Source organism: Dipteris shenzhenensis, chromosome 28 (assembly GCF_047967505.1).
Source record: "Dipteris shenzhenensis isolate YYH24624 ecotype China chromosome 28, Dip_SZ_1.0, whole genome shotgun sequence".
In the NCBI taxonomy this organism is placed as follows: Eukaryota; Viridiplantae; Streptophyta; class Polypodiopsida; order Gleicheniales; family Dipteridaceae; genus Dipteris; species Dipteris shenzhenensis.
Genome location: NC_141623.1, coordinates 1603891 through 1625664, shown reverse-complemented (window position 1 = coordinate 1625664; position 21774 = coordinate 1603891). Strand labels below are relative to the sequence as shown.

The 21774-nt window shown below is 44.4% G+C and overlaps 1 protein-coding gene across 5 annotated transcripts in view; it reads right to left on the bottom strand.

The window, feature by feature from the left end:
* Window positions 1-11902, bottom strand: part of LOC147883024 (putative aarF domain-containing protein kinase At5g05200, chloroplastic) — an 86164-nt gene extending 74262 nt beyond the window's left edge. For all 5 annotated transcript variants that reach the window (XM_087399911.1, XM_087399912.1, XM_087399913.1 and 2 more), the window contains exon 1: window positions 11468-11902. In XM_087399911.1, the coding sequence (XP_087256037.1) occupies window positions 11468-11896 (429 nt within the window). In that variant the 5' untranslated portion in view covers window positions 11897-11902. The remainder of the gene's footprint in view (window positions 1-11467) is intronic.
* Between the last annotated feature and the right edge of the window lie 9872 nt (window positions 11903-21774).

Here is a 21774-nt window from a genome sequence, read left to right as displayed (position 1 = left end):
GTGCGACAACATGCACAGACAAAGCACATCGAAGTCCATTACCAATTTGTATGGGAGCTCATCATCGACAGGGTGGTGCAGCTGATGTATTGTCCAACCACTAGCAACTTATTAGATGCTTTCACGAAGGCACTCCCAAGGGAGCAGCTTGGCCCACAGTTGTGTCATTGAGAGGGGGTGTTAGAAGTCGCTACTGTTGGAAAGGTCACCTCCCCATCTGTAAGCCCCCAAATGAGGAGTGCGTGGGGGAGGGAGACCTAGGGCAGGATGTGCCCAAGAGAGAAGAAAGAGAGGGGGCTGCCACATGGGCAGCACCTCACAGGATTGGAACCTGCAGATGGCGTCAGCATGGCGAGGGTAGTGGGCAGGTGAAGGGCCTGCAACAGACCCTGATGATGGCGCGGTACAGGCGGGTCAGGACAGCAGGATGTACAGGAGTACAGCGCAGGACACGTGGCTGGGAAGAGGACCTGGCAGAGGCACAGATATGGCAGGATGTGCAGGCCCAGATATGGAGCAGCATATATGGCTGTCAGTGGGCAGAAGGCAGGCCTTATATAGGCTGGATCCCTGCCTTGAATGGAGGGCCAAAGGGCCCTGGAAGTTTGGGCCAAAAGCCCTGGGTGGTGTGCCCTTTTAGGGCTGGACCAGCCACAGACTGGTCGGCCAGTCTGCTGCAGGCTGGTCGGTTTTTTGTCAGCCCCCTTGGGGCCTATAAAAGGAGAGGCCCTGGGCCTCATTTCACATCCAACAGTTCAGCAGAACCAGCAGCAGATAGGAGCAGCCAGAAGACATTTTCTTGGGCCTCATCTTGGAGGTGAAGGAGAGTAGAAGGTGTGCTGCAGACTGAGCTCTCAAGGGCTGAACCTTGGCTGTCTCTCAGGGCAGCAAGGTGTTGTGATCTGGACGGAAAGTCTACGGAAGCTCCAGGTGGAGCACGCGGGCTTGAGTCTAGAGATAGCCAGCAGATAGGAGAAGGACCTTGTGGTAAGATCAGAGGACCACACCATTGGTGGGACTCTGGATCTGTCTCTTTTGTATTGTGTCCATAGTTGTGGACGGAAATATATATTTTGGTGGTTTCTCTATCTGGTTGGTTCATTGTCTATTGATGAGTCTGCACATCCATTGAATGCACATAAGTAAAGAAGTTTGTGATTCCACACCCACACCACACTGTGTGAGCTCTTGGGCATTACTATAAGTCTTCCGCTACGTGTACCCTCTGATGGGTAACATGGTATCGAGCCCAAGTAGGAGGCTCACAGGTGTATGAGCCTGAAGGCAGGGACCTTGCTGAAGGATGACCCTGATTCAGAAGCTCTAGGGAATCAACTTCCACGACTGGAGGATTGTGCCCTTGCGAGAAGGAGGGTGACTCAGGTTCAGTCAGGTGCGTTCTGAGTTCTGGTTTACTGAAATTGAGTTTGGTTGACTTTGCTGTGTGGTATAAACAGCAGAGATGTCGACCTCTACAGCCTCTTCAGCCCCTGCTTTCCCTTCCTCCTCCCCCAATTTTCTCTCTTTCACTATCCCTAATTTTGGAGAGTCTGGGAACCTGGACGGGACTAATTACCCGATCTGGAAAGTGAAGATCCGGAGTCATTTAGTGGCTCGGAAGTTGTGGAAGCTGACCACCGGAGAGGAGTCAACGGAGAGGAGTCGAAGCCGGAGGACATGGTGGACAAGAAAGGGGAGGTACTCATGGCAGTAGACAGAGAGGAGCTTGAAGCTTGGGAAGACAGAGATGCCCATGCCCTAGCAATAATCATAGGGACTACGGCGGATTCCGTTCTTCCGCATATCCAGCTGGCCGAGACGTCAGTAGAGGCGTGGGCCACCCTAAAGGATCTGTACGAGACAGACAATACCTCCCGGATTGTGCTTCTTCAACATCAACTCTACAATCTTGATATGGAAGAAGGAGATACGGTACATAGCCATTTGACGAAGGTCAAGGTGGTGAGGGATCAGCTGGCAGCAATTGGTCAGAAGACAGACTCATGCCATCTGGCCTTGATGGTATTGAGGAGACTGCCTTGGAGTTTCAAGAGCTTTGTTACAGCTGTGACAGCAGGACAGAGGACCAAACCTCTGACGTTTGAGGAGTTGTGTCCATTACTGCTACAGGAGGAAGCTCGGGAGAAGCTCTACAACGAGGATAAAGATGACAAGGCGATGCTGGTGAAGGATTCCGCTGGCAAAGGAAAGGGCAAGCCTAACGGTGGCAAGTCCAAGAAAGACGACTCTGACGACGAGGGGACTTCGAAGAGAAAGCACAAGAAGAAGTGTTTCTATTGTGATACGCCCGGACATTTTGCAAAGGACTGCAGAAAGAAAAAGGCGGATCTGAAAAACAACAAGAAGTCTGACTCAGATTCAGAGGGAAAGGCCAAAGCAAATGTGGTAATCGAAGAGTTGTTCCTGGTGACATCACCGAGTGTTACCGAGGTCAGATATGTTGATCCAGAAATCACAGTAAGGATGTCTGACATAGAGATGTGGGTCGACGAGGAGTCAGATGCTTTTGTGAAGGTGAAGGACAGCATGGAGCGCTTGGTACCTTCCAGGTGTGTGGCTGTTGACACTGACACGAGGGTGGATTCCATGGAAGGCCCTGGGGTCTCATGGTCAGATGGATGCTGGAGTTCATAGGGGAACAGCACAGGATGACACAAGCGCTTGGTGGGTGCCTCAATGAGAGTTTGCTTTCAGAGCGAACATTCAGGCAGTACAACAGTCTGGTATGTATTTGATATTCTGCATTTGAGCCTTTATAGCATGCTGTGGAGAGACTCTGCTCTTCATTTGTCTCACGTGATAAGAGATTGGAAGGAATTGGCCTTCTTCGAAGGCAGAAGGGGAAGTATTGGTGCTTCTTCAAATCTTGGACGCAGATTGCTAGAAGGCGATGGACAAAGAATACTGAAGCCAGAAGAGTACCTGCTTGAGAACTCAGCGAGAGTTCATGGTCCAGGCTATCTGGAAATATTCATTGGTTGCATACCTTGCCAAAGGAAGGACGGGTTGAAACAGACCCTCAGAGCATGGTGCCTGGAAGACTCCAGGTTGTTCACTCATTATGAGGGGGACAACTGGAAGATCGTGACGGCTGGATTGCTCGAGTTCGAAGGCGGGAACATGACGGAAGATGGTGGTGCCAGGAGGTGCTACCAGAGATGGACCTGTGTACCAGGATGGTGTGCGGAAGCGGAACCGGACCTGGTGGAGCAGGAGCCATTGGATGAAAAGCCAGGAAAAGATTTCGACATCAAAGAGTTCCAGAGGACTACGACCAGGGAGTTACTGGAGCATCGTCATCGACGAGTTGGCATTGGGCCGAGATGTGTCGGTGAGAGGGGTGTTGGAAAGGTCACCTCCCCATCTGTAAGCCCCCAAATGAGGAGTGCGTGGGGGAGGGAGACCTAGGGCAGGATGTGCCCAAGAGAGAAGAAAGAGAGGGGGCTGCCACATGGGCAGCACCTCACAGGATTGGAACCTGCAGATGGCGTCAGCATGGCGAGGGTAGTGGGCAGGTGAAGGGCCTGCAACAGACCCTGATGATGGCGCGGTACAAGCGGGTCAGGACAGCAGGATGTACAGGAGTACAGCGCAGGACACGTGGCTGGGAAGAGGACCTGGCAGAGGCGCAGATATGGCAGGATGTGCAGGCCCAGATATGGAGCAGCATATATGGCTGTCAGTGGGCAGAAGGCAGGCCTTATATAGGCTGGATCCCTGCCTTGAATGGAGGGCCAAAGAGCCCTGGAAGTTTGGGCCAAAAGCCCTGGGTGGTGTGCCCTTTTAGGGCTGGACCAGCCACAAACTGGTCGGCCAGTCTGGTCGGCCAGTCTGCTGCAGGCTGGTCGGTTTTTTGTCAGCCCCCTTGGGGCCTATAAAAGGAGAGGCCCTGGGCCTCATTTCACATCCAACAGTTCAGCAGAACCAGCAGCAGACAGGAGCAGCCAGAAGACATTTTCTTGGGCCTCATCTTGGAGGTGAAGGAGAGTAGAAGGTGTGCTGCAGACTGAACTCTCAAGGGCTGAACCTTGGCTGTCTCTCAGGGCAGCAAGGTGTTGTGATCTGGACGGAAAGTCTACAGAAGCTCCAGGTGGAGCACGCGGGCTCAAGTCTAGAGATAGCCAGCAGATAGGAGAAGGACCTTGTGGTAAGATCAGAGGACCACACCACTGGTGGGACTCTGGATCTGTCTCTTTTGTATTGTGTCCATAGTTGTGGACGGAAATATATATTTTGGTGGTTTCTCTATCTGGTTGGTTCATTGTCTATTGATGAGTCTGCACATCTATTGAATGCACATAAGTAAAGAAGTTTGTGATTCCACACCCACACCACACTGTGTGAGCTCCTGAGCATTACTATAAGTCTTCCGCTGCGTGTACCCTCTGATGGGTATTTTCTAACAGCTACCTCACTTTTGAGCCCCCATATGAGGAGGACATCAAGGTTAGATGGCAGACAGGGGCTGTCAGGCCAGAAGATGGCGCAGCAAGCAGATACAGAGAAGAGGACATCTCCACAAAGAAACCCTGCAGGAACTGCCACAACAAAGGGTCTGAGTGCAGCCATTTGTGTGGAGAACTGTGCAGGATTGCAGCAGCAAAGAAAGCCTGTGGGAAGGCCTATATATAGCCTGCAAAGTCTGGCCATCAGCCAACCTGGTACGTTGGCTCAGACCCAGATTTACAGACCAGAAAAGTCGGGTGGGTAGTCGGCCACAAAGAGGGCTACTGGTCACCTATATAAGGCCCCCTTAGTCTTCACTTTTGCAATGATTTACAAAAAGCCTTCTAATAGACAGCATGGAGCAGGAGAGTGTGGAGACATTTACAGGGAGTGTTCTAAGTTTGGTGATCTCTTGATCACTATTTTACCCAGCCCTTTGCTGGATGTCTTGAAATTCTGATCTGCTTTGCCCACTACTTTTTGGATGAATAGAATCCCAAGGGTGATGGGCCTATACGAGTCCGCCGTCAGAGGGAGAGTTCGTGCTCCGATAGGTTTATCAGATTGGGTTGAGAGCACCATCGGAGTGAAGCAAGGATGCCCTCTCTCACCAATTCTCTTCCAGTTCTACATTGACGAGATCACATCCTTTATTGACCGCCTAGGAGGCGAACGATCACTGCTGGCCGATTTGATGATACCGATATTGCTATATGCAAATGACATAGTCCTCATATCATCCTCAGCAGAGGTACTACGAAGGCATCTGGAGGCACTAGAGGTGTTTTGCAAGAAGAGAGACTTGACAATCAACCTTGGGAAGACCAAGGTCCTGATCTTCAACACCTCACGCGCTGTGCTACACCAACATAGGTTCACTTACCGAGGTGAGCAGTGGAGATAGTGAAGTCCTACACATACTTCGGGGCAAACTTCACAAGGCTAGTTTTCAGGATGGTTCATGTGGCCAGAGCACAACTCACACGCGGACAAGGAGCTTTGGCCCGACTAGAGAGGCACTGCGTTTAGGCGCACTTTCAGGACCCGCCGACGAAGGGCTGGCTTTTCGACACCCAAGTGAGGCCGACCGCCATATACGCAGCATTTTTCTGGGGGAGCGACCTTTTGGTGACAGAGTGAAGGGGATAAGAGCGGCTGCAGTGATTATAGGTTCTATCTAGAATGATTCGGAGGAAGCCCTCAATCCCCCATCACATAGTATAAGCAGAGTTCACCATGACACCTCTCCAGGTTGATGCCATCTTTCAAACAGTGACATTCCTCCAGAGTATAGGCCTTACCTCACGGAGACTACTGAGGCTGGCACTAGATTCATCCATACGACTAGATAAAGAGTGGGGGCGATACATGGTATGCACGCGTATCCACATGGTTTGCCAATCACACTATCCACATGGACCACCTTCCCCCCTTTCAATACAGCATGGTTGCATCACCGGAGTCAATCCCTCAAGATGAGATTAATCGTATCGTATTGTTAGATCTCCTCCAGCTTCATACATCTCAAGCTTAGGGTGGGGACCAGGAGTTCCCCACCAAGATCCAGTTCGACCACGATCATTTCTTTAGAGTATCGGAGGACCGACTCATCATAAGATCCCAGTACCTTGAGGATAGAGGAGTCTCATATGCATCGAGGATTGCCATGGGACAGATGCGGGTCTCATCACATCAACTAGGGATTGGTACAAGAAGAAGGTTATACAAAAGAAAAGTTAAGCAGCCTCATAGAGAAAATACTCAATCTTGAATGGGAGTTTGATGACATATGAGGGTTCAATCAAAAGGGGTCACATGCTCAAATTGTTTGTAAAAATAGGGCAGCAAAGATAAATATTCTAAGGCAAACTCACAAATTAAAAGGCGCTCGGATTTCGATTCCAAAAAGCATACTCCAATCAGCTAAGACAAAGATCCTTGGAACTCGCCAACGTAAAAAGCAAGCCAGGAAGGAGGGCAAATGAGCTGTTTACAAATAAGGGAAAGCACTTATCAGGGGATTCAAATCTAAGCCTAAACACTCTCAGCCTTAAACTAATGTAATGAAAGCTATATTATGTTAGCACTAGAGAATAGTTGGGCTTTATGATAATAGTGGAAATGCTTCGTGCACTCCTCTTTTGGGAATCTGATGTACAAGCTACTCATTGGTCCCAAAGATGTTTTTGGTCTTCTGCGGACGTTAATAGAGATTTCTTTGTCTTTCTCTCAAACAAGCAAAGAAACTGAAAGGCATAAACATTTGAATGTGAGATGATCTTACTCAGGTTCAACTAAAATACAAACTAATGGAGCTGGAAAAAGTCAAAGAAGCCAATAAAGCAGGCGAATGCGCTGTTTATCATGATGGAATCACAATACTCTAATTAAAGGCTAGTCTGTTGTCATGCCAGTTGTCATGCCACACTAGACGACAAGATTTTGCTAGATCTTAGGGGTACAGTCAGCAGCTCTAGTTCCCTGTTGAAGGGATGGTGATCCCATGATGTATTCTAGTCTTAATCTCATAGGTCCACTCAAGTGCTAGGAGTTCTGCTTGGAGGCCTCCTCCCTAGCTTTTTCTGTAACTTCTTGATGGCCCCTTTTAGCCGAGCTATGGTGAAGACCATAGAGGTAGTGATACGAGCGATGTTTTCTAAGAAGGGCATGGACTAGTCATGAAGACCTATTAGACCAAAAAGCTAAAACACATCATGATTTGAACCCATCATGTAGGGTAACTAGAGGTGTCTAGCACACCTCTACATATGAAACTAGAAAGCTTGAAATAAATAATAGTAGAATAGATGGAACAAGCCACTTGGCCAAGCTTTATGCACATCTCAACATAGATGGTTGTGTTGTTGATCTATGATAAGTAATCTAAGCTGCCCAATAGCCTAACTGGGGTTTAGGGAGCATGTTAGAGATTTGAAGTCGTTGCCTACTATTCTTTCATATGGGGCATACCCCTGGGTGTCATGAGACTACTTGGTACTGTGACTTTGCGAGAATAGTACCTTAGATCGGGTACTATTCTTCCATATGGGGCATACCCCTGGGTGTCATGAGACTACTTGGCACTATGACTTTGCGAGAATAGTACCTTAGATTGGGCACATGCTTGGTTGTGTTGTAGCCATTGTCAAGTTGGCCTAGCGTCTATAAAGAGCAGGCTCAGATGTCATGCCCTACGATGACTAGTTAGAGAGCTCCGAATTCCAATCCTATGAAGACAACAATACAACATTCAGTGCGAAGAAGTGAGCTAAATTATGAGTACATATAACATTAATATAGCAAATCTCTTCTTCATTTGCCATATGTAAAAAATTGGGAATTTGAAGGAAACATTAATGTTGTTTTAAACTTTTCTCAAGCTAGATGAAAAATCATATGGCAAGGAGACTGGAATTGATTTCACAAACCAACACATGATATAGCGAATGTATTGCACCCTTTATGGAGGTCTAAGAAACAATACATTGTTAGGGAGTTGAGCAATGGTGGATGGAACACATATGTAGATCTCATTTCAAAGAATAACAATGCACGTGTGGGACAGCTGGAGGATGAGCTGCTTGGTTTTCAGAAACTCTCAACATTTCGGATGGATACTGCCATGAGTAACGACACTCAGATTGCTCATGTGTCTTGGTGGGAGAAGCATGGAGTGGTAACCCCTAAATTAAGGAGTGTTGCTATGAGGGTCCTCTCATAAGACTATGGTAATCCCTAAATTAAGGAGTGTTGCTATGAGGGTCCTCTCATAAGACTGGTGTACTGCAGCCTGTGAGAGGAATTGTAATACATGGGCATTATTCCATACAAAGAAGAAAAACCGTCTCTCCGCAGCTCAATTAGAGAGATTGATGTTTGCTCATAGTGGAGAAGCTCAAAGGATTAAAGGAGCCTATGCAGGTAAAGTTGCAAGTTGCAACCTTGGCGTTTCAAGTTCCAATGTTCACATAGTTATTAGTACCACACTGTACACTTCAAACTGTTCAATGTTTATAAACTTCCAAACAATTAATTTCTAACCCTTGACTTTCCCAGGCCTTTCCTAGGCATCCTGCCCTGGAACCTCTGATCTGGACCCATACCCTTGCTGCAAACAGTCCATACTGATATTGACATCATGGCCTCTGTTCCACGCTGGAATCTCTGCACAGATCTGCTCCAAGCTCCATCTGACAGCCTCCCGGCCATTCTGTACCAGATCTGTCCTCCGGGAAAGCTTCCATATGTTAGGTACTCTCTTAGGTATGCTGCCCACATGGCAGCCTATGTCCTACCCATGTGGCAGCCCCCTTTCTCTGCTTTTCTCTTTCAATTTGCTACCCATATGGCAGCCAATATGCTGCTCATGTGGCAGCGCTAACCCTAAGTACACCTCCCCCACGCCCTCCTCATATGGGAGCTTACACATGGCGAGGTGACTTTTCCAACACCCCTTCTCACCGACACCTCTAGTCCTGATCCCACCACGTTGATGAAGATGCTCCATTGGCTCACGTCTCGAAGCCCTCTAGAACAATCAAGTGTCGATGTCGCATCATCATGCTCCATTGGCTCCCATCTCAAAGCTCTCTAGAACAATCCATGTCGATGTCAATTTCTGGCTTTTCATCCAGTGGCTCTTGCTCCGCCAAGTACAGTTCCACACAAGCAAACCATCCGGGTACATGGGTCCATCCAAGGTAGTACCAGATGGCACCACCTCCTTCAGTCGCATTCCTGCCTCCGAACTCGAGCAATCCAGGTACCAGCATCCTCCAGCTGTCCCCCTAATAATGAGTGACCAGCCTGGAATCCTCCAGGCATCATGCTCTCGAGGTCTGTTTCAACCGATCCTCCATCTAGCAAGGTCTGCAACCAAATAAAAAAATTTTGTACACCTGTCTGAACCTGAGCCTCCCTCGTAAGGGTACCATCCTTCAAACATCGAAGTTGATTTCCTCAAGCTTTGAATCAAGGTCATCCTTCAGCGAGGTCCTTGCCTTCAGGCTCCACTTCTCGTGAACTTCCAATCAGGGCTCCAATATTATGTCTGGCCCTGATACCATGTTAGAAATGACTGTAACAGAGGGTACCCGCAGGGAAAGACTCTTAGATAGCCCAAGAATTTCACACAAAAGTATTTATCACGAAATCCAAAACTTCTTTACTTTGTGTATTCAACATACATATGTGCAAGCCAGTGAATAGAAAATGCTCCAACAGAGGTATAGAAACAACAAAATATATATCCGTCCAAAAAGACACAATACAAAGGAGTCAACAATCCCACCAAATCGTGATCCTCTATCCTTACTAAAAGGTGTTGTCCGATCCCTAAGCATGTGTGCTTCTCGTCGAGCTTCAGTAGACTTTAGTCACCGTGCCGACATACACACCTCCAAGCTATTCTCCCAAACAGCTACCTGTGAGGCAGTGAATGCTTAGAAGACTTGACCTCCTTGCTGCCCTGATGTGCAGCCAATGGTGAGGCCCAAGCTTCTCCCGACTTCCATTCTCCTTGCTGCCCTAGAAGACAGCCAAAGGTCTTGATCCCTGTGGGCTCTTTGTTTGCTGCTGAAGGCCACCTCCTTTGTCTCTGAACTGGTCCTTGAGGCAGGCTCTCTGCAGCTCCAATCTGCTCCTCAAGTGGATCTTTGGGTGGCGTGTTATGAACCCCAAGGGCTCCCTTATATAGGGCAAATGTCCCTCCAAAACAGGCCGAACCCAACTGCCTCAAAATGGCCGGTCCAACCTGTCCAAAACCGACTGGGGCCCAGCCCCTCTGGTCTGTATAAACTGACCTGGCAGGGTCCCCTTTTGAGGCCTTGGCACTTGCAGAACCCGCCCGGCCACGTGGCATCCAGCCACTAGCCCAGGCAGACCTGCCCTGCACGAACCTGATCTAGCCTCTTTCCTGGCCCAGACCTGCTCCAAAGTAGGCACAATCCACCATCTATTTTTCCGCCCTGTTCCTGGTCGTGTTCCAAGCCTAGCGGACTTGTATAGCCCCGTACAACTCCTGAAAACAGCCCGTACAGGCCCGTCCAAGGTGCCATCTGTCCCAAGCCTTTCCTGGGCATTGTCCTGCCCTGGAAAATCTGTTCTAAACCAGTAGGCCTGCTGCAAACAGACCAAACTGATGCTGACATCATCGCCTCTCTTCCACGCTGGAATCTCTGCACAGATCTACTCCAAACTGCCTTGGACAGCCTTGTGGCCATTACGTACCAGATCTGTCCTCTAAGAGAGCTTCCATCTCTCAAGTACACTCTTAGCTATGCTGCCCACATGGCAGCCTATGTGCACCCATGTGGCAGCCCCCCTCTCTGCTTTACTTTCTCAGTTTGAGCCACCCACATGGCAGCCAATATGCTGCCCATGTGGCAGCCCTAACCATAAGTACACCTGCCCCATTTGAATCTCTTTGCGTATTATTTAGTTCCATGTATGATGTACGTACATCAATAGTCAACTATGGTACAATCTACTTGATGGATGATGGTGATCAACCATTGCATTCTATGGACTATCTCCCCTCTCTCTCTCTCTCCCGGTCCTCGCTCTCTCCCTTCCCTCTCTTCTTTTTTGACAATAATTTACAAAGCCGGCTCAACATACCAGTATTCGTGCGGTAAGTATAGTACCACGTTGGACTGACTATATATATTTATTATTGCATAGAGAAGGAGCTAGCGTACAACCACAACAATGATTTCTTATTTGACTCAAATTGTACACTTCTCGATACACTTTAGTATCGTTTTCAATTTCACTGCCTTTAACTTCCTTCCGATGTAGCTGAGGCGTCGTTTTTGTTCTGTCTTAAATCCTAGTGCACAAAAAACACAAGCTAAAAAAGCATGAAGCAATTATTGACAAACGATATAAGCTACGATTCTAGTCGGTTGGTGATCTTTCATTTGTAGTAAGTTATGCCACGCGTTTGGCATATGTAAGAAATTGAAATCAAGGATGCCTAGAAAATGTGTGCACACGTTACCTTGATCTGGCGGGAACGTTTCCTAATCAGGAAGGTAGATAAACTAATTGTTTGCAAGAAAGGCCAGGCCTTTGCACAGAAAATTCTGGTGACGAAGACTGTCACGATCTTTGCTGCAACGGCAAGACCTCCCAGAAGCAACGGGTTGCTATTCCGAGCTACTGATGAGACACTCGTCACTTCGGGGACGTCATTCCCTTGTATAGAGCACAAAGAAAAAGCTTCGGATACTGACGATTGGTCGTACGAGACGGAGGCTTTGTTAGCATTTCTCCTAGAATTTCTCTGGGGACCCGAGCGGATGGCATCCAGTGCAGATTCCTTCTTGTCTCGATGGAAGTAGCTGGGAGAGCTTGAGAGCAATGGTCGACGGTAATGCCGACTGCGAGATCCTCCTCTGCGATGACCTGCATTCCAAAGCTCTCCCATGGTATCGTATCGGATCAAAGGAAGACAATGAGAGGAGGAGGCGGCCCATTTCACTTATATACAGTTGTGAGCTTGTACTAAATTAAAACACGTGGCATCTAAGGTGGCGCGCCAAAGGTTAGTTGTACTATTTCTTTTTTGGCCTAGTGATGCTTTCCTTCCCAAAGGGAGAATTCTTAATTTTGAGGTGAGGGGTAGCCTTAGCGACGCCTCTCTTTTGGCAAAGAGGAAAATAGAGGATTTTTGGGTAGTCAAATTTCAAATTTTGTGATTGGGTGGTTTTATTTCAAATTTTGTGATTGGGTGGTCTTATGGTAGGGGGGGTAGGGTATAGTGACCAGTACCGTTTGGCAAAGCTAAAAATATGTATTTAATTTTATTGTAATGTCGTAATTTTGCCATTGGTCCACGCTCGTATTTCTAATATTGGTGTGAATTTGTGATTGGTTGACCGCCCTGACTATTCCATACGTTGCAATGTGTGATTTGTCTTCTTCATCACCGTTTGCATGCGCGGTTGAGTTTGATCGGTAGAGGTATGTGATTAAACCATGCACTTGCATGGACTCCTTGGAGTAGATGCTTTGCTTTTCCTCTCATGCATTTTTGTCGTGCTCATGCTAGCTCTCAACCCGCGTTATCATAGGAGCTCCTTACCACCTCATTGCAAGTAGGAATCATATGATTCGTCTTCTTCATCACTTGATTCGTCTTCTCGTCCCACGGTATCATGGGAGCTCCTCACCGCCTCATCGCAAGCAGAAATCACCACCAATCAAAGATGCAGGTTTGTCACGCTCGTGGTAGCTCTCAACCTACGGTATCGTAGGAGCTTCTCACCGCCTCATCGCAAGCAGAAATCACCTAATCTCAACCTGCGGTATCATAGGAGCTCCTCATTGCCTCATCGCAAGCAGAAATCACCAAAAAAGAAAATATGAGCAGACACCGAGGATACTCGGGAGCCATCAAAATATGTCAAAGCGAAAGGTGGACGTTTCCAACAAAACCAATAGCATGCAACGGACCAGCGTTTTGGCGCACAAGCAACTCTAACTATTACAGAGGTGTAGTGATGTGTCAACCATATTGCGCCCTTGCGGAGTTCACGAAGCTAAAAGGGCAACAAGAGTGTCGATGCTCCATTGTATTGGCAAATGCAAGCACCCTTCCCTGCGAAACTGTCTCTCTAGGAACTAGTTTGCTCCTTATGGCCTCCTATGCTCTCGGGGAGTTACGGCAGCGATTAGACTTTTCATGTTTCATAGCCATCTCCCATAGTCGGTTAGGATGGCCTATAAAAGCAGACGTCAATTGGAGGATGCCTTCGATCACCTATCTCTTGTTGAGCTACTGCTGCTTCACCTGCCTCTTGCAAGCCCATCATATTCTCACTTCAGCAACATAGCTTGCCTTTGGGGATTCCATGGACTCTAGAAGTACTTTGCAAAACGAGGTTACATATGTTGAATTTCCGCACTTCCTTCTCCTTATTACTTCATTATTCCTTCATACTTCCTTATTTCAGTGTCGATGATGCAATTTGTCGTTCTGCTACAGAGTTGGAGCATAAATTTGGGAGGAAACGAGAGAAGGCTATTGCTGTCGAGACGGAGTCGAGAAGGTACTAACAGCCGTCACTCTTACGCCCCTGATATTTAGTTTCAGAATTGTTGATGTCCATTTGATTGTGTGCGCTCTATTGTTGTCGTAGAGGTTTAGCCCATGAGCAAACAAATAGAACATGGGACTGCTCCATGTTTGACGTATTTGAGGGCTCCCCGCATCCTAGTTGCGTGGTTGGTGATTCAATTTGTCGTTCTACTTTAGAGTTGAAGCAAAAGTTCAGGAGGAAATGGGAGAAGGTTGTTGATGTCAAGATGAGTGGAGAAGGTACTGACAACTATCACTCTTATGCCCCTGATATTTGGTTTTGGAATTGTTGATACCCATCTGATTCTGTGCGCTCTATTGTTATCGCAAAGGTTTAACCCGTGAAGAAACAAACGGAATAGGAGACTGCTCCATGTTTAACGTACTTGAGGGCTCTGCGCATCTTGGTGGCGTGAGCTTTAAAAATAGTGTTTTTGAATGTGGGGGATGCTCTTGTTCGTATTACAGATACTCCTATTGTGAAGCTTGGTCATAACGCGGACATCAAAATAGTTGATGACAATTGCAGCAAAAATGGTACAGAAATTGCCATATAGCTTTGCCTTTGTGGAAATCATTCATTTCTCCACTGTATATAAATTATGTTTGCTATTTGTATACAGATACTATGAGTGCTAGCGCTGTGAAGCACTGTGGTAAAAGAACTTTAGACAAAGCAAAGATTGTACTACTAGAGAGCCCTGCAGTCAAGCGACCTCGGAAGTCCTTGAAGAATGCATTCCACAAAGCAGCTAAGGAGGCTTATGCGGAAGGTTAGAAAACTTCATTTGCATTTACTTACCATTTTTTGTTTCAATATTTATTCATGCTTCTCTTGTGTGCATACACAGTCTAACCCACCAAACAATCTATAGGATATCAAACCGTAGGCTGTGTGCATATTGCACAAGATTTGTAGGCTACTATTATGAACTGTCCATTCTATGAAAAATAAGAATGTTGTTGCAGTTAAAGTCAGTGATGCTTGGATAAATTGAACGAATGTACTTGTTACAGTCAATCATGTAGAGTCGACAGTGTCTTCCTTCTCTCCAAATAAATTGAAAGTTCTCGTCTTTTTGAAATATGGGTTGCATTACCTTATCACTTTGAAAGGAGCCTTTGTTATTCATAGTGCTATCCAAGTATTGTGCATGTGTTGAGATACATATAAGTAAACTTCTTTATTGTTGCGAAGTTGAAAAGCCAAAATTTATGGGATTTTAGCGAGCAAAAGCTCTTGTCATAGAAGACAAGTTGATGATGATTTCACATTAGCTGGAACATTGCGCGAGACCCATTTGAGTGCACCTCCTTTGCAAACTAGGGACTTCAACCCGCGTGCTATAGTGCCTAGACTAGAGAGCTTCGTCTATGGGGGGAATACTCTACCTGTTTTACATATCCAGGTGCTATCAGACTGTATTCGCCATAGGTTTGCTTTCCAGGGCAAGCTTCTAGCAAAGTACGGAACATATAAAGCAAAGGACGTCTCTTATCCTACTATCCTGCATGCCAATTTCACTGACCACAGGAATCGTGATACAATCACGTTGGTTGTCCCCCATGGCTTTGTGCAATAGTACAGGGATTACTTGGAGATAGACTCTTTCTACCGGATTGAGGGTGCTATCGTAGCTCAAAAGGCCACAGGGGAGGGAGGTACATGCAAATTCTCACTGCATGTGAATGCCACTTCTATTGTAGTAAGAGGGGATCCTTTTGAAGGCATGATCACTCTTGTTTTGGAAGCTACCATTGCATCGTATGTTCCATGTGCTTCATTGATGATAAGTCAGGTAGATGGAGCATATCTTTGGTGATGGGTATGATAGCTTTTGTGATAATCAAGGTGGACAGTGGTGGAGGCACAAACAATCAAGTAATCATCACAGATGGGCCCCACAATGAGGATAGAGCCGAGTTAAGATTATTGTGTGATTGCAATGCATTTCTATGGTATAAGCAAATATAAGATGTTCACAATGCATTCTTTCTATGGTATAAGCAAATCTGAGATGTTCACTAACATTGTTTGTTGAAATAGTTGTCATTCGTCAATGAACGGAAGAGTATTTAGACCCGCTTAATCCAAGAGTTCAATGAGAATGGGATTGTCATGTATACATTGCAAAATGTTTCATACATGCTTGTGCGCAACACATTGTTTGTTTATGACTTCACAATACTAGTAGATGTGCTCGAGGGAAATAAGCAAGAGGAGTTAAAGCATGCTTTCAGTGCTCAATAACCGAGCTTGCCTACGGTACACATGTAATTATACTTTGTTTTTTTTAATAGAATTAAAATCTTGCAAGACCAAGTACTTATGTTAAACAATGTGATGTAGGTGTATGGGATATTGCATTTCATGAATGTGAATGGGCAGCTTGTAAATTACTTGTGCGGGTCACATGGTGGTGATCGTGTTAGCCGAGATCCTACATATCCATAGCTATAGTTCCAATGATGTTCAGGAGGTTGTGCAGGTCCCTATACTAAGTGGGAGACTTCTACTAGAAGACGCGTCTGATGTTCTTGTTCATATCGTGGAGCCACAAGTGGACGTTGTTTTGTCACTGCAAACGACTTTCTTGGAGCTATACGAGGACAATGTTCTCATGGTTCGATCGATGCTACTAGAGTTGAAGCCCACCGGTAGTTTTACTATCAACAGCTTTGGCTATGTGATTGCTTTTTACCCCTAGTGAGCAGTAGCAGTGATGTTATAGTTGCTTCCACATAGCACTTTTGATTTCCATGCTTTACTTGCATTGACGACAACTATATTACTTCCACATAGATTGGTTTACTAGTTGTTTCAGTTCTTCATTACTTATAGTCATGGTAGCGGCTTGTTCAACAGAGGCTTCTTGCTGAAGTAAACAGATTGCAATTTCCTTCCTTATTATGGGCTGGTTTTCATCATGGATTTTACATTGCCTCAACACATATTGCACTCTTGCATATTATGTTCTTTCGCACATCTACGGTGCTATGTGTATGCATCCTTCAAAATGACATACTACAATTAACTATAATATTCTTTTTGGTTGATGAAACTCCCATGAACATGGCATTTTTGTAGTCCAAAATTTCCATCGAAAAAGTTAATCATATTGGTACATAACATTATGCTTCTCTTTCATTGATGGAACTCCCATGAACATGGCATTCTCATAGTCCAAATTTACTCCCCTGAAAAGTTAATTGTATTGGTACATGACGTTGCGCTACACTGACGTGCTAAATAATGTTTACTTCATGACCTTAGCATTGACATTTTGGTAGATCAAAGCAAAAAAGCCTAGATACACAAAGAATATGGAAATGACATTATGTTTGAATACGGAATACCTTTGTGACATATTGGATTTCAATGAGCGGAACCCATAAAACAATGACATCATCAAGTGCATCTCACAGCTCATTCTTTCACAATCTTATGATTCTTTGGTGGAACGGCTCTACAACATCATTCAACTGACACCAAACATATCCACAACACCCTACTACCTGATTGCAAGAGTACTTAATAGTGAAGCCAACAATCATATCATGCTGGAACTAGTCAAACAATATGCCACTATAGCTGCTTTGTCAAGGCTCGTGATGAGTGATTGTTTGAGCTGCATCGTTGAGATATTAAGCATTCGCTTCGCAATTCTCAGAAAAGAAAAAGGAGAACTACATGAGGTACACAAATCATAGGCAAAGACAAATAGATGGGACTGTACAAAATCGTACTCGATGAAACGATAAACCCCCAAATTATACATCCATTATGCCCAAGCATGAATGAAGAGAAGGCAGATTTGTGTGTAAAGAGCACATTCCTAAAGAAAACAAACTACATCCACAACTTAGACAATTATGACATGGACAAGACAAGACTTTCAATGAAGAACACAAAAACAACACTGACATCATCACATGCTTAACCTCATTAAACCCAAGAAGAACAAATGAGTCAATGTTGCATACATTGTTTGAATGTTTAAGATCATCAAAGAAAACATCTATAAGCCCATGGTTGTTGCTTGCAAAGGTCGATGAAATCCATACCGAACAAGACCTCACACGAGAACATATCTCCACATGTTAAAACAGCATCTACATCCCGGGCAATCCTTCATGATTGCTTGGCAAAATTCTCAGACTCATTCCAAGTCAATTACAATGTACTTTGATATAATGGGACATAGTTGGAAGTACTAAACCAAACTTCATCCATTACCAACAAGCAAGCACATAACATACTTTTAGATGAGACATGGCATCCACCCATGACATTGGACGCTATTATATTGGCAGAATGAAGGAATCAAAACATTTCGTGGCAGGCGTAGTAAAAAAAATATACAAACTACAAAAGAAGCATACTATAACAGACGTCCCACATCCCCTTGCCATAAAGAACTTGCCGAGCACAATCACATAAGGTGTACTTCCAATTGAGATCCCCATTAGTTTAAATGATCCTTCTTTGCCTCCACCACAAACATGCAAGAGGAAGAGGCAAACTATATGCCATCGTGATCTTTACCTCTAGAAAATAAGAAACTCTACCAAGTTCGCATGTCTCTGCTGTGGGACATTAACATTTCAACAAAGGCTTAAGAAATTGAGTCAATCCATGAAGAAATTCCTATGGGAACACAACTTCATACCACCAGCTTCTTCATCAGCACAAGAAGGGCTATATGCATACCTTGCACAAACAAAGTTCGAAAGAATAGGGTGCCTAACTTCAATGTCAAGAACATGACTATGGCAATGAAGACGACGTACATAGCCATGCTAAATAACATAGAAGTAAGGCTGATATCAATCAGGATTCCATTTTGCCAAATAAGAGAATTGACATATGATGGACAATATGGAATACGTGGAAGTGTAATCAATGTTCTTGTAGATGTTAGAGAGCTCAATGCGTCCTTCCATGATTCATTAGTGAAAGTGCAAGTGTGATGGTAGTTATCAAGAGAAGGCTACAATATAATCACAACTACATGAGCAGACTTGTCCGCCCAACTCTTACGATTTGAGCGCTTGAAGAGCTAATGACCTTAACTTTATACAAACTATACAATGTAAAACCTAATAGCAGCTGGCCAGAACACATAAGGAACATGCAAAAACAAGCAACAGAAACAAATGATGAAAACAAGATGATGCATGCAATGGCAACATAAGATGATATCAAAACTGATACCTTAGTGCACGATATATACAGTAGTCAACAAGTTGTTGACTTTGAGGATAAAACCATTGCAATCACACCATCTGAATGATTCACTCCCCTCAGCATATTCAACGACACCCATTGCAAAGAGTTAGCATTTCCAAATATCTTCTATGGCCAAGCTAGGGATAGAAAATACCAGCATCTACACCATATCAGAGCATAGCACAATGGGAATTAACAAATGCAGATACGGGGTTTGCTTTAAACAAACATAGATAGGGGGTTTGCAAGAGACCCAATAGCTGACACAAATATTGAGAAACTCCTGCAATCAAACATTGGTTTTCGTGACCTAGTATGCCTTCGAACCTCTCTAGATTATAAGCATAAATTTAAAAGAAATGTCTTCTCAATGTTGCAACAACTCGGATCCCCCACATTCTTGATAACCTTCTCTGCGGTGGAACGCCTATGGGAACCACTTACATCATGCTTACAAGAACTTAGAGCCAACACATCAATAGTTCCCAGCTCAACAACACCTCTACACATACGTGACATAATACACTCAAACACTGTCACCACTAGTTGATATTACATGCACAGGTTTAATGCAATAAAACATTTACTTCAGAAGGATCCAACGATTGTGGGAAAAGTACTTAAATTTTTCATCACTGAATTCCAAAATACATCATGCTTACAAGAACTTAGAGCCAACACATCAATAGTTCCCAGCTCAACAACACCTCTACACATACGTGACATAATACACTCAGACCCTGTCACCACTAGTTGATATTACATGCACAGGTTTAATGCAATAAAACATTTACTTCAGAAGGATCCAACGATTGTGGGAAAAGTACTTAACTTTTTCATCACTGAATTCCAAAATCATGGTAGCCAGCACGACCACAGCTTGCTATGGTTTGCAGATGCACCTATGCTAAATGGATCAACTACTGAAGACATAGTCACATTTGTGGACCAACAGACTCGACACTATTGGACACAACAAAGAAGGACTTCCAAACACACATGCATAAGAAAACATGTAAGAAAGGAAGAAGGACATGTAGATTCAGATTCCCACGAGCACCAATGCGTATAACACAAATTCTATCCCACTTAATGTGCAAGACATCAATGACCAACAAAAGAAGCGAAATAAGAAAATTGAATCCATGCTAAGGGACTCCACTACATTAACAATGGACTTCGACAAATTCTTACAACACATTGACCTATCCGAAGAAGAATACATTACATCATTGAGATTGAAAGTACATGAACCCACAATTTTCTTAAAACGACACCCAAAAGACATCTTCACAAACAACTTCAATGCTACAATAACAATGCTATGGGAAGCCAATAAAGACATACAATACATTCTGAACCCCCATGGCATCGTAGCTTACTACACATCATGCATTGCAAAGGTAGATAAAGCAACAACAGAAGCAGTTAAACAAGCATGTCATATCCAAGGTACCAACTAATGAACGTGTACGCAAAATAGGAAACGCAATATTGAACACTCAACACAGGCACTTAATAGGCTGTCTACCTTTCATTATCCTTGCCTCTCACAAGCAGTTTTCGAAGAATTGCTTACATTAACACTAGTCCACCCGAAGAACACACACTACTATTCCAGACAACACAAAAATCTTCTTTGATGACATTATCACTAAGTATCAAAGAAGACCGCTACACTTGCACCACATTTGCCTTGCACAATTTGTGAGCGAGTATTCACATGAGAAGAATGCCACAAGAAAGAGAAGAAAAGCAAAGATCATAAGATTCAATAACTATAGCAAGAACAAGGACCACGAGAATCACTACAGAGAAGAATGCCTTCTTTACCTACCATTCTTGGAAAGGGAACACAGTACATCATAGGAGCTTCATACATGGCATGACTTGCACAATGAGAATAAGCAACAATCGAACACAATAGAGCCATATTTAATAAAATGATACTACCACCCATAAAATTGCTAGCACATAGTAATACAACATTACATCCGAAATGACGAGCCAAGATGACAACCAACAACAATATGATATTAGCATAGAAATGGAAGGGCTGCATCAGGAAAAAAACATCAAGCAAAATCAACCAAATTTGCAAGGCACGATGCAAAACAAAGAATACCACAAAATTTTTAAAATATTAAACAACGAGCAACATATAATAGTAGAACACATTATGTTGAAAAAAAGAAAATAGGAAAACAAGTAGTTCATTCTCTTCCTATCTAGAAATGTAGGAATAGGAAAAACTTACACTCTTCATCTGATAGTACAAGCATTGCTACAGCATTACTCACATAAAGAGAACACAAATATTGAGCAAATATTGAACTACCACCAAGAGTCCTTTTATTAGCATACAAAGGCAAAGCAGCTTTCAACATTGGTGGCATGACAATACACTCTGCATTACATCTACCACTTCTCATGTTCAACTACACATATCTTTCAGCAGAGACATTGCAATATCTATCAACACTATACCAAAACTTGGAATCGCTAGTCCTGGACAAAATTTTGCTGATTGGTTTGAACACATTCATTACCATTGACATGCATTATATGTGAATCACGATTTGTGTACGTTTGGAGCATTGAATCTTCTAGGAGAAGTCTTTGCACTTGCGCTAGTTGTCTGAATTTGCAGTGGAATTCCTTGTTTGGCATTGTTATGTATGTAAACTTTCACATGTTGAAGCATGTTTTCTTGTTCGTGCTAGATCAATTCCTGTTCCAAGGCCAAAGCCCTCATGAAATTGTGTGCCCTCATAGTTTCTTGAAGATGTTCCATCCAGTGCATTGTCCCTAGTACTACCAATGTCTACGGCTAATAGTTTGATGAATTGTTGTCTATCCTTTGTATTTGTCGTGCCAAGTTGGAAATTCATTGTCAAGCGTTTCCAATGAATGGTAAGTATAGTAAGCAATGTTCTCGAAAATGGTTTTCTGGGTTTTTTGATATATTGTAATTGTTAAAGCAAATTACCTTTGC